The 13,201-nt window shown below is 34.3% G+C and overlaps 1 protein-coding gene across 1 annotated transcript in view; it reads left to right on the forward strand.

Annotated features, from left to right (window-relative positions):
* Positions 1-13,201, forward strand: part of LOC145295832 (inactive selenide, water dikinase-like protein) — a 129,308-nt gene that overhangs the window by 60,976 nt on the left and 55,131 nt on the right. The window contains exons 3-5 of the mRNA XM_080141540.1: positions 1,964-2,067; positions 10,783-10,932; positions 11,083-11,195. Coding sequence (XP_079997666.1) covers positions 1,972-2,067; positions 10,783-10,932; positions 11,083-11,195 — 359 coding nt within the window. The 5' untranslated portion in view covers positions 1,964-1,971. The remainder of the gene's footprint in view (positions 1-1,963; positions 2,068-10,782; positions 10,933-11,082; positions 11,196-13,201) is intronic.

Here is a 13,201-nt window from a genome sequence, read left to right on the forward strand (position 1 = left end):
TTTCTTAGTTTCTATATTGTCTATCTGCTGTGCAAACTACAGCCAGATCTGGGGATATGAGTTTCAAAATCCCATATTTCTGGATGATTTGACACTTAGCTTGCTTTGGGTAGAATTGAAACTGCTATCGTCAGACAATGCTCATCTTGAACAATGCTTCTTTCCACTGCGCCACAGGCTCCAAAGAGTGATCAAGATTAGATTTTTTAATCTTGTAAATCCAAGTTTTTTCATAATATCTGGTCTTCCATTGTCTGGTATGGACGTTATTTTTTATTGGAATTCTTTTGAGATGAATGATTTGTGCATGTATTTGCAGACTGTTATCCTCATCTTAGTTGTTGTATCACGACGTTTCGGTCAACTCATCCTCTGACCTTCTTCAGCATTCCTATTCTGTCATGGTTAATCAAGAGGTTTCTGCTAAAATTATCATATTTTAAAAACCAAAGCAGTTTAAGTTCTCAAAATACCATTGTTTTGTTCGGAAATTTTCAGATGAATTAATAAATAACCTACATTATATATTTTAAGAGTTTTAAGCAAATAAGGTGATAAAAATGTTAACATAAGACAGCATTTTCGGTAAGATTTTGTAGTGACTCTCTCCCTGATTTGTCAATGCCTGTATCACGCTTGTATTAAGAATTTCATTGTGAAATTTGGAAAATTATTAAAAGAGATGTCACTTGTAATAGTTTGAAGTGTCCGAAATTCTTGTGGCCACTCATTTTTTGTTGTTAAAAAAAAAAGGACTTCAACATGACAAGTATTGAAAATTTTGAAATAAATTTTCTTTGGATAGTCACTGTTAAATAAATAAATTGATCTTTTTAGTGTTTTTATTCGTTAAAAATGTAAGTGTAATTTATTTCCGCTTGCGGTACCGAGCAATTTAAAATCATGATACCGGGAAATTTTTTTTTATTTTAAAAGTATCTAAAAACTGTAGCAGCAGCAATACTATCAGCGCTAGGATTGCTGTAAACATACATTTTTTTCTTTTTAATTTTTTGTTTAACATTTTTATTCCAGAACGAATTATAAAATAAAATATGAAAACATGAAGATAAAAAAATTGTTCGTACATATTTAATTGGAGCTATTTTGTTAGCAAAACATAATCGGCTTAATTAAAGCTATTCGGTTATCAAATTACAAAGCAATCTCAACCAGTCCGGCGTTATTTCTGGTCAAATTTAAAAAATATTTATATGGTTGAAAAGACAAAAAAATAAGCAAAAAAAATGTAACTTGTGTGCATTTTTATCCATCGCATTTATTTTTCAACGGTGAATTAAAGTGTTTTGAACAACTGAAAATGTGAAATTTTTTTTTTTGCTTCACGTATGTGAGCAGTACCTCCCTCACCCACAATATTTTTTTTCATCTTTTTTACAATTTTAAGCGGATTATAACTGAATGGATAATAATCTATCCAATTATACCAATTATATACTAAAAAAAAAAAAAAAAAATGCAAAATCAATGTTTAAATATTTGTAGGAGGTGCTCAGGCTCTAATGGAGTTTCTACTTGCTTCTCCACAAGGGCAGAGTTAGACACAAGGTTGGTTTTTAATGTAGGGAAAATCCAGCTTCCCAAAAAGGGGCAATCTGGATAGGAATAAAAATAATTGTCTCAGTCATGAAGGATTTCTCCTTCCCTGACAGGACAGAAAAGATGAAGTGTAGCATCATAACATTTTTACTGGAAAAGTAGTGAAAAAAATGTGACAAAACACATATGGTCTTAAAGAGGGAAAAATATCCAAACTTGTGAGGCACAAAAATAATCATAACTTCCTTAATTTTAATTATATTTAAAATTTTTTTTAAAGATTCTTTCTTAGATCAAGCTCTTTCTATAGATGAAGCTAGTATGTTGTATATTCAACTTCATAAGTATATTATTTATATAACTGTTTTACACAATCATTGTGACATTTTTTTTTTCTTTGTAGGTATTGGCATGGACTCTAGTGTCACTCCTTTGCGGCATGGTGGTCTCTCACTGGTACAAACAACAGATTTCTTTTATCCTCTTGTTGATGATCCTTACATGATGGTAAGTGCATAGTTCACATTCACACCATAAACCTTTGGCATAATCCCTGTTGGCCTCTTCAGTGAACAGATTTGAAAAATTATTACACCAATGACTCTTTGTATTTTCTTCAAATTTTCTTTCTTTTTTTTTTTTTTTTTTTCTAGAAGGATTTTCAGGCACTTTCGTTAAACTTTTCTTTCTCCCCATCTGGGCATCTGGCAACTAATGTAGTTGAACAAAGCTGATCGAAAGTATCAAACTTTGAAAAGGAGGTGGAGATTAAGAAAACCTATTTTCTTTTATTCGTTAAAACATATGTATATTGTTTTCATTTAAAATAAATTATTGAAATCCCCTAGAAACGAATTCAGAGTAAAAACAATACGCAAAACAAATCTGAACAGCAGGTAATATTCCTCTTTTATTTCAATTACAAAATGCTTTATTAACCTTTTTTACTTTTTATCTAATACATTCATCAAAGTTAAAATTCACCTTATTAGTATATCTCCTCTGAAAGTTCCATACACTCTATTCGTTGTACCCAAATGACCGAATAGGTAAATATTAACAAATACATACTCTAACAACTTATTCCATTAATTAATCGCTCACTATGTATTTCTGTTAACTAATTTCTTACCTGTATCTTGCAAGATAATTATCATTTCCTTTTCTTGCTGACTTCGTTTGCCAGCTTTTAATGAGTGTCACATGTGGCCTACTTTCTTTTGGAGGACAAATCTTTATATCTATAAACTGGTGCTACCAGATCAGGCTGTTCATTGGCTTCCTGAGATGAAATGCACCTACATCGATTTTCTGTTTTTGTTTTCTATTCTTTTTTGTAAAACTTAATTATGTTCTGCAAAAACAAAAACAGCCCTCTCCCTCTTCCTCTCCTCTTTCCTTTCTTTTTCCCTCCCTACTTCCCAACCCCGTCAGTGGGGCATTAGAATACACCGATTGCCCCCTTTCCCCCCTGCAGAGAGTAAAAGTCTCTCAATGGGGCCACCTGTTAGCCCTGGGTGGCGACCCGTGATGTCTGCGAAAAGGATCTTGGTGGCTGAGCACCTGATACCTAGGGCAAATAAAGGTATTGGTCACAACATTCCACTTTGGCCTTGTACTGGGCTAGACGGGCAGTCGGTGGGGCCAATTCCAATCAATCGACTGGTCATGTCAACCCCCACTGTATATGACCCATACCAAGCCAGCAAGTAACTACTAATATTCCCATACCAATCCCACAAACAAATATACCCAAAAATCTGGTGGAAAGCGATGGCTGAGGGTCAATCTTATTTGAGAACCAAAAGCTTACTCCATACAGATCGGATTTGTCTTGGACTAAAATAAAAACAAATGTTCCAGAACAAAAAGATGAGTAGCTGCGAGAAAACTTTCCCAAAATATGAGTATACTGGCTAAGATATCCCAGTCTCAACCAAGGCGAATGGGAACTCCCCCCTTGGTAAATATTTAATATAAATTGGAGTCCATGGAGAGTGGTGGAGCCCAGGGTCAATGAATTAAAATAATAATATGGAGAAAAAAACCCCTAAAAAAAAAAAGACCTCACTCTAATGTCTCAGACATCTCTGACTTGGATGACAGATCAGAACCACAAGCGAAACAGATACACCTAGTCTTACATACCCTAAATATATAGTGATATAATCCTTTACCAAAATTTCACCATTTAAAATTCAAAATACTCTGTAAAGCTTCAAACCTGTTTCAGTTAAAAAAAAATGACCAATGGCACATTATTAGTCCAAGTGAATAAAGAAGCCCAATCCGAAAGACTCCTAAACTGGACAACTTTCGATGGGATAAAAATTAAAGTTTACCCACACAAATTCCTGAACACCTCTAGAGGAGTAGTGAGGTGTGAAGAACTTGCACAGTGCACCATAGAAGAAATTAAAACTGACCTAACAAAGCAAAATGTGTCAGATGTGAGGAGAATGATCATTAAAAGAAATGGCCAAATGATACACACTAACCAAACTCCTACCAGAAATAAAAATTGGGTACACGATGGTCAAGGTGGAAACATACATACCAGGACCACTCAGGTGCTTCAATTGTCAAGTTTGGTCACCACAATGATCGATGCACCCGAACCCCTGTGTGCGGAAGATGTGGTAAGAGCGGACCAGATCATAAAGAAAAAGAAAAACCCACCTGCACCAATTGCGAGGGTGAACACTTGGCCAATTCGAGAGAGTGCAAGACCTGGCAAAATGGAAAAACAAATCACTAAAATAAAATATACTAAAAATATCTCTTTTCCAGAAGCCAGGAAAATGTATGAATCCACCATCCCAACACACTCGGAAATGACAAAAAACCCCCAAAAAACACCATAACTAACACCCATCAAGGCCAAAAGTTTGACCCCATCATCAACAAACCTTCAGAAATAAAAACCGACAAACTCCCACTCATCATAACAGAACTAAGATCTCTATTAAAAGAGCTCAAAGCTTTTGTGATGGAATTGGACACAAACTATCACACAAGACCAAGAGCCAGATTCTGCCAAACAGAAAATAAAAAGCAACACAGACACACAAAATGAGGGACCCTCCCAGGTGACATCCCAAAAAGAAAAATCCTTCCAGGAACATAGACAAAGGTCTCAAAGCAGATCTACACAACGGTCCAATGACAAACCAAAGGGACAAAATAAGGGACAAAAAGATGGTCCATCAAAGAAAGCAAAGAATGAAAGCGAACACTCAAATAGAGAAAAACCACGGCAACGTTCAGGAAAAGAAAGTGGAAGTCATAAAGCCATTCCTGAAACAAAAAAACAAATTGACCAATATGAAAAAATGGAGACAAAGAATAACCCTCTACCTCCTGATGCCCCTGACCCAGATCCGGACCCATGGCACACAAAATTATCCAATGGAACTGCCGAGGACTTGAGGCAAACATAAACGAATACTACAATGGAGCATCAGAGGGACAAAAGCAAACCTATACTCCCAAACAAATAAAAATGGCAGAACAAAATAAAAACTCTGAACATAGCAGCTCTACAATGGAACTGTAGAGGATTAAAACCAAACTATGAAGAACTAAAGCAATTAAAGACTATAACCCAAACATCATATGCATACAGGAAACTCTAATGAAGGAAAACTCCAAACTCTCTTAAAGACTATGAAACATATAACAAAAATCAACCTTTCACATATAGATTTAGACCAATAGGCGGTACGACCATTATGTTAAAGAAAACAATACCTCACGAAAAACTCGACCTAAACACAGAACTTCAAGCCATTGCAATAAGAGCTACCTTACACTAAACTCTCACAATTTGCTCGATTTACATTCCACCAAAATATAAACTAGGAAAGACTCAAATAGACAATAATTGAACAGCTCCCAGCACCATTCCTAATCCTCAGGGATTTCAATGCACACAGCTATCTTTGGGGAAACAGACAACCAAACCACAACGGTAAAATAATAGAAGCCATACTAGAAACTACAGACATGTGTATACTGAACAACGGCAAACCCACCTACCTACATCCACCTACAGGAACAACCTCAGCCATAGATCTAACACTCAGCTCTCCGACAATCTACATGGACTTTAATTGGGATATCCATGAAGAACAGTGTGGTAGTGACCACTACCCAATTATCATTAAAACAAACAATCCCACAATAGAAAATGGCAACTAAAGATAGCTGACTGGTCCACATTCAGGAATCTCTGCCAAACACAAATAAATAATGAAATACTTCAGGAACCCGACCCGGTAGCAACGTTCACTCAAAGGTTAATAAAAATAGCAGAGGAAACAATCCCCAAAACTTCAAAGAAAAATAGTAAGCATAAACCATGGTTCACAAAAGAGTGTAAAGAAACAATCAAGAAACGGAAAAAAGCCCTTAAAAAATTCAGAATAAATCCATCCACAACAAACTTAGAAATTTACCACCAAGCCCGTGCAAAAGCACGACAACCAAAAAAAAGTCAAATGGGAAACCTGGCAAGATTCTGTATTTAAGCTGAATAATAAAACACCTAGCAAGAAAGTATGGGGCATGGCGAGGAAAATTAATGGGAAACAAATCCAATACACTACTATATACCTAATAAAACCTGATGGTGGAAAATGCATGGAAAAAAGGACATGGCAAACTTATTTGCTGAACAACTAAATAAAAACTCCTCACCCAAACACCACTACAAAATAGAAGCAGAAAAAGGAAAACTGAATTTCACCTAAAACAACACAGAAAAATATAATTTACCATTCACAATATCCGATCTTAAAAACGCTCTGGATAGAAGCAAAGATACTGCTACTGGACCAGATGAGATCCATTACCAATTTTTGAAACAACTACCAGAAACTTCATTAAATACTCTTTTAAACATATTTAATAATATCTGGCTCTTGGGTTACTTACCTAACGCTTGGCGAGAGTCCACAATCATATCAATCCCAAAATCTGACAAAGACCCCTCAAATCCAACAGATTACCACCCTATCTCTCTAACTAGCTGTATCTGCAAGATCATGGAGAGACTGGTAAACTATTACCTCGTATGGATATCAGAAAAAAACAAGATATTAGACAAACATCAATGTGGTTAAAGGAAAAAAAGGAGCTCAATGGATCAGTTGGTTAGGATGGAATCTTAACGTAAGAGATGGACATATCAGAAACCACCATATGGTGTCAGTATTTTTTGATTTAGAAAAAGCATACGACATCACATGGAAATACGGCATCATGAGGGACCTGCACAACCTGGGAATCAGAGGAAGGATGCCAATATCCATACAAAATTTCCTTAAGAATCGTTCTTTTAGAGTGCACCTCGGAGGAGAAAAATCTGAAGTGTATGAACAGGAGATGGGAGTTCCCCAGAGCAGTATAATATCCGTTACACTCTTCCTGCTGAAAATCAATAGTATTGGTAAAGTAGTGACCACAAACATTGATAAATCCCTCTTTGTAGACAACCTTTCCATCATCTATTCATCCCATATGTTAACAATAGAAACAAAATTACAGGAATTGTTACATGATAAGGGCTGTCCCCTTTTCATGTAAGTATAAAAATAGAGATTACTTAAAATGAAAATAAAATGAGAGGAAGCAGAAATCGAACCTTGGATATAAGTTTTAAAGAACAATAGGTTTAAATGGAATGTCCAGTAAATTGTTAATTCTGATGAAATAAATAATAAATAAACTATTCAATTGTTAGAATGTGGATAATAAAATATGGGTTAAATAAATTAGATATGTAGGTTGAATTCCTTTGTAAAAACATCAAAGAAAAAATAGGTTATTGGAAAATCAGAATGTTCGGGAAATGTGCGACTCGCGCATGTGATGGCACGTGAATTTTGCTTACGTGGCCGGACATGCATGGATTTCTCAATATAGGAAGTGAGAGTTAGTTAGTTAGTAAGTCAGTGAGACACTCAGAGGGGAGTCTGGGAGACAGACGATAGTCTGGGTGCAGACATTGGTTTCAATCATCTAGAAGCGAGACGATCACTTTTGAAACAATAGAATGTTAACCTTTGAATTCCTGAACGCAAAGCCACCAACCGGTTCAAGTGGAAGAATAAATGTTCAATGTGTTTTTATAACTCCGTCTCCTGTGTTCATCATTACATGAAAAAGGTATTGTTTATTTATATGTACACTCTCTCCTGATATCTACGTGTTAATGTGTTAATGTTTCCATCCCATGTCTTACAATATGAACACTTACAACGTGAACTCTCCTAAGACTGTCTCTTCATCCCTCCTAAGACTCTTACACTTCTTAACATGTAAACAAAAGAACATTCATCATCATAAGTATAATAAGCGAAACGTTAATATATAACAGAATGCCTTAAAATAGAGAAATGGGCTGATGAAAATGGGTTTATCTTAAAAACTAAAACAGTTTGCATGAACTTTTGCAAAAAAAGAGTATATCATCATAACCCACAACTAAAAATTAATAACAACGCAATGGCACAGCAAACCAAATACCTGGGGATGATCCTGGACAGCAAATTTAACTTCAAGCCACATATAGAAGCACTCCAAAAAATGCCCAAAAGCGTTAAACATACTAGAGATGATATTACACACAAACTGGGGAGCAGATAGGGAAACCATGCCCTCCTACTGTATAGAGCACTCATTAGACCTAAGTTGGACTATGGTTGCATTATATATAACTCAGCAAGGAAATCATATCTGGAGAAACTCAAGCCCATACAAAACCAAGCACTCAGACTCTGTTTAGGAGCCTTCCAAACATCACCTATTCAAAGCCTGCACACAGAAGCTAATGAACTCCCCCTCCACCTGAGATGGGAATAACTCTCGCTCCAATATACACTGAAACTTAAGTCTACCAGAAAATCCTGCTCATGAAAAAATATATACATCAATGTATGAACATTTCTATACCAGCAGACCTACAGCTGTTAAACCTTTGAAATATTGCCTTAAAAAGGCTATTACGGAAGGATACGAAGAACCAAAAAACATACAAACTTACACAATTAATAATACTCCACCGTGGACAATCACAGAACCATATATTGACATGACCATTAAAACAGCTAAAAAACAGACTAGCTACCAAACCTATCAAAACAAATTCCTAGAACTTAGGGATAAATACTCCATATACAAAACCATCTATACAAATGGCTTAAAAAATAACTGAAAGAGCAGGAGCAGCAGCAAAAATGCATAATACACACAAGCAAGTCCGATTACCGGACGGTGTTTCTATATACACTGCAGAGTTACAGGCTATTAAGATGGCTCTAGAACTAGACCGGAAGTCTAGCGAACATAAATTCCTTATCTTCAATGACTCCATGTTCAGCTTAATGGCATTGAAAGAAAGGAACCTAAACCATCCGTACATCCTGGAAATTATGGAAATATACCAACACCAAGTAAAGGAAAATAAGACAATAATATTAGCATGGATACCAAGTCATGTCGGCATAAAAGGAAATTCAAAAGCTGACAAACTGGTTAAGGACGCAACAAATCTGACTCCATCAAACATAAAAATTTCATACGCAGACAGGAAAAACAAAATAAACTCCTACATAAAAATCAAATGGCAAAAACTATGGGACGAACAACTAAACAACAAACTTGGAAAAATACAACCAAATGTTGGACAAGACAGAGCCATAATACCAATACGAAAATTAGACACTATATTTACCAGAATTCGAATTGGTCATTCAAGACTAACACATGAATACCTTCTGAAAGCAGAAGGTATCCCTCAATGGAGAACCTGTCAACATCCAGTAACCATCAAACACGTATTAATGGAATGCAAAAAATATGAAAATATTTGTGTGAAATATTTCAAGGAACCTTAAAGTAATATTTGGAAAACCTTATAAAATATTAGATTTTCTAAGAAAAATTAAACTTTTGGGATACATTTGAAAAGAAAGAAAAAAAAACCTAGAAAAGAGACTTAGAAATACTAAATCTTAATTAAAAACAATCTATTATCTAAAGCCTCAAATGAAGAATATTCTCTTCACATTTCATGGCATGGAATGACCAATAGGGTTGATGTGCCACTAAACAAAAACTTACCTTACCTTACCTTTATATCTATAAAAGTAAAATTGTGTGTTTGTGTGTACATTTCCCTACCAAACTACTCTGTCAATTTGATATAAGAGGTATTTGGGAAAATCTTTTTAATTGGTTTTCAGCCAGAAATTTGACTGTCAAGGGGACAAAGTTCAACGATTTGACCTTTGAAAGCTCTACCAAACTTTCTCCGCCAATTTTGGGTTTAAGCACTTGAAATTTTAAATGTAAGTTACTTGGATATGGGTCAAACTTTTTAATTTGATTTGAGACTAAAGCAAATGTTAAGGAGTCAAAATTGGAGTCAAAGTTAAAAAAAATTTGACCTCTGTAGTCTCTACCAAATTACTCTGCTATTTTCTGGTCTGAACATTTGAAATTTTACATAAAGTGTATTCAGATATAGAACAAGCTTTTTAATCAGTTTGGATCAAAAAATTGAGCTGCCAAGGGATCAAAATTCAAAAGATTTGACCTTTGTGGTTTCTAGCAAACTATTCAGCCAATTTTTAGTCTAAACATTTGAAATTTTACATAATGCGTATTCAAGCATGTGGCAAGCATTTTAATCAGTTTTTGGGCAAAAATTTCACTGCCAAAAGGTCAAAGTTGAAAGAGTTGACCTTTGCAGATTCTACCAAACTTCTCTGCTAATTTTGGGTCTATAAACACTTGAAATTTTGCATAAAGAGTATTCACACATAGGGCAAGTTATACAAAATTTCCTTAAGAATCGTTCTTTTAGAGTGCACCTCGGAGTAGAAAAATCTGAAGTGTATGAACAGGAGATGGGACCAAAGCCGGGCTGAAGTGCTAGTAAATAGCACAAGATGCTTTCAGATATTTTCTTTCCTTTCTGGCATGAATTCTGAATGTTGGTCCCAAACACTGTTTTATATTCATACCCCACTCATCATAGTTGATGTGATGCATAGTGAAAGGGAACATCTCCTCTTTCTCAATTGCGTATCACAATCACGTTCTTACAACCTCTACGCTACTTCTCTTCCTCCATAACCTAACACAATCCCGGATTGTTTTTAGCTTAGGAATTTGAAATTTTATTGATTTCAATTGTTTTGGTTTTTATCTTTCCAGGGTAAGATAGCTTGTGCCAATGTTTTAGGTGACCTGTATGCCATGGGTGTCACTGAGTGTGACAACATGTTAATGCTTTTGGGTGTAAGTAACAAAATGACTGATAAAGAAAGAGATGTTGTTGTTCCCATCATGATGCGTGGATTCAAGGTGAGCATTACTTTCACTATTTTTTTTACATACTTTCATGTACATAATCAACAATTCATTTAAAAAGAAATTCTAATTAAAAAATTAACTCTGCTCATATGAACAAACTGTAAATGTACTTTAATGTTTTATTCTTTCGATCTTTAATAGGACTTGGCTGAGGATGCAGGTACACAGGTATCTGGTGGTCAAACAGTGCTCAACCCCTGGTTGACTATTGGTGGAGTGGCAACCACTGTGTGCCAATCAAATGAGTTTATCATGTAAGAACTGGTTTATACAACTCTATATACTATTTTCCTGTGAATATTTCGAATGCCAATGCATAAATTATGTCCTCATCTACTTTAGACTAACCTGAAGAATCCTGCAAATAGCATGTGTGCTAATTAAAAAATCTTTATACATTTAAGATTCAGAATTTTTTTTTCTTTTTGCTTAAATGTTATAAAAATGTCTGAATTCAGCTGCCACTTCATTTCCTGCCATAGTTTAGAAATTAAATAATTTTGTAGAAAAATGCAAGACCCTTTAATTTACTTTAGCTTTACTTCTATTATTGGTCCCCCGACAAACGAGGGATTGGACCTAGTAATTCACTGTTGTTTGTTCGCACTTTTCTCAATAACTACGCCTTGGATTTCTTTTAAAATTTTGCAAAAACATTAGTCATGGTGATAGTAAATTTTTTTTTTTTTTTTTTTTTTTATGGTTCTAGTCACTCGAGGCTCCAATTTTCAGCCAGTATCCCATTCAACATTAAATAAAGATAGAACACCATTAAGTATACTCCCAAGTTCAAAAACTGTAATTTATGTACAATGTAAAAGCTGAGAATTTTACAAACGGATCTATGTTCTATTAAAAATTATTAAATAATTTGAAATTTTCCAAATTATGTATTCACTGAAGAAAGTATCTGTTAGTGAAATTATAATGAATCTGTCAACCTCTGAGTGAATTAACTGATCAGAATTGTGACAATTAGCAGGTTTCTGGATTAACTATTTTCGGTAAGCATCCGCTATCCAGTACCTATGAGCCTGGAATTAATTTTAAACAGTCAGTTTTGGTACATTTGTTTGATAACTTAAGCTTTAAATGTAGATAACTTTTCTATTGAGAGAAAATTCCAACTCTTTACCCCTTTTTGTAATCATACCCATATTTTTTCCACCAGTTTAGGTTAAATATTCAATAATTTTTATACTCGTAAATTTCTACTTTTTTCCATAATCCCAGCCACATATTAGTCATTGGCACCACACTTAGAATATTCTTTAAACCCTACTAGACATCATGCCTAATATGATTAGGACCCCATTGTTATTTAAGTAAATTATTTGCTACCTCACTTCAATATTTGGTACTTCTGATCCTAAGATAATATTCACTGATATGCTTTTCTGACTTTCTTGATTCCATTTTTAATTTGATTTTAGATTAGAAAGTTTCTTTTGATATGAAACTAGAGATACGAGGCATAAAACTTTTGGAGTGACTATGGTCATTGAACTATTATATATTATAGTAAATAGGTATATTTAAAAAAAAAAAAAAATTAACTGGATCTACACTGGAATTCCTATAATTTTCAAACTTTTTTTTTTTTTTTTTTTAACATTTAAAATTATCAGGACCCGTTTCTTGGCACTGCCCGATGAGATGCAAAAGAATGTTAAGTAAAATAAAATATTAAATATTCTTTTTGAATTGCTAACTTAACCACCTATGGTTTCTTAGGTAGTTGTTAATCAGATCATGTAATTTAAAAAAAACTAAATGAAAGTTATCAACAAAATTGTTTTGCTGAAACACCTGAAAACAAATTAAAATTTGATTATATGGCACAAACGTATGTATTTCTGAAAGAAAGTTATCCTTAAACTTAATGATTATCAATGAAAAGTGCTTCGATAAATAGAAATTTAATGATGATCTGATTTGTAGTAGAAGTTGCTTTTTGAGAATATATTTGGGAATAGTGGATCTGAAGTGCATATAAATATAAAGTGACATAAGTTAAATGAATTTTATGTACATTATGAATGTGTTTATGAAATGTAGCATTGGCTTTGTTACTTGTATAAAGCTCTTGGATACACAATATTTGATGTTGTGCTTTTTGGTGCTAATATATAGGTGGGTGGGCGGTCTACCTGTGAACATCCTACATAAAACTACCCATAGCTAAAGCAAGGTGAAACTAAGTTGAGAGCAACCATTGCCAAGGATTTGTTTATTGTCATGGCAAAACAATTTGATTGGA

Source organism: Euprymna scolopes, chromosome 2 (assembly GCF_053919585.1).
Source record: "Euprymna scolopes isolate OS-2025 chromosome 2, ASM5391958v1, whole genome shotgun sequence".
NCBI lineage: Eukaryota > Metazoa > Mollusca > Cephalopoda > Sepiida > Sepiolidae > Euprymna > Euprymna scolopes.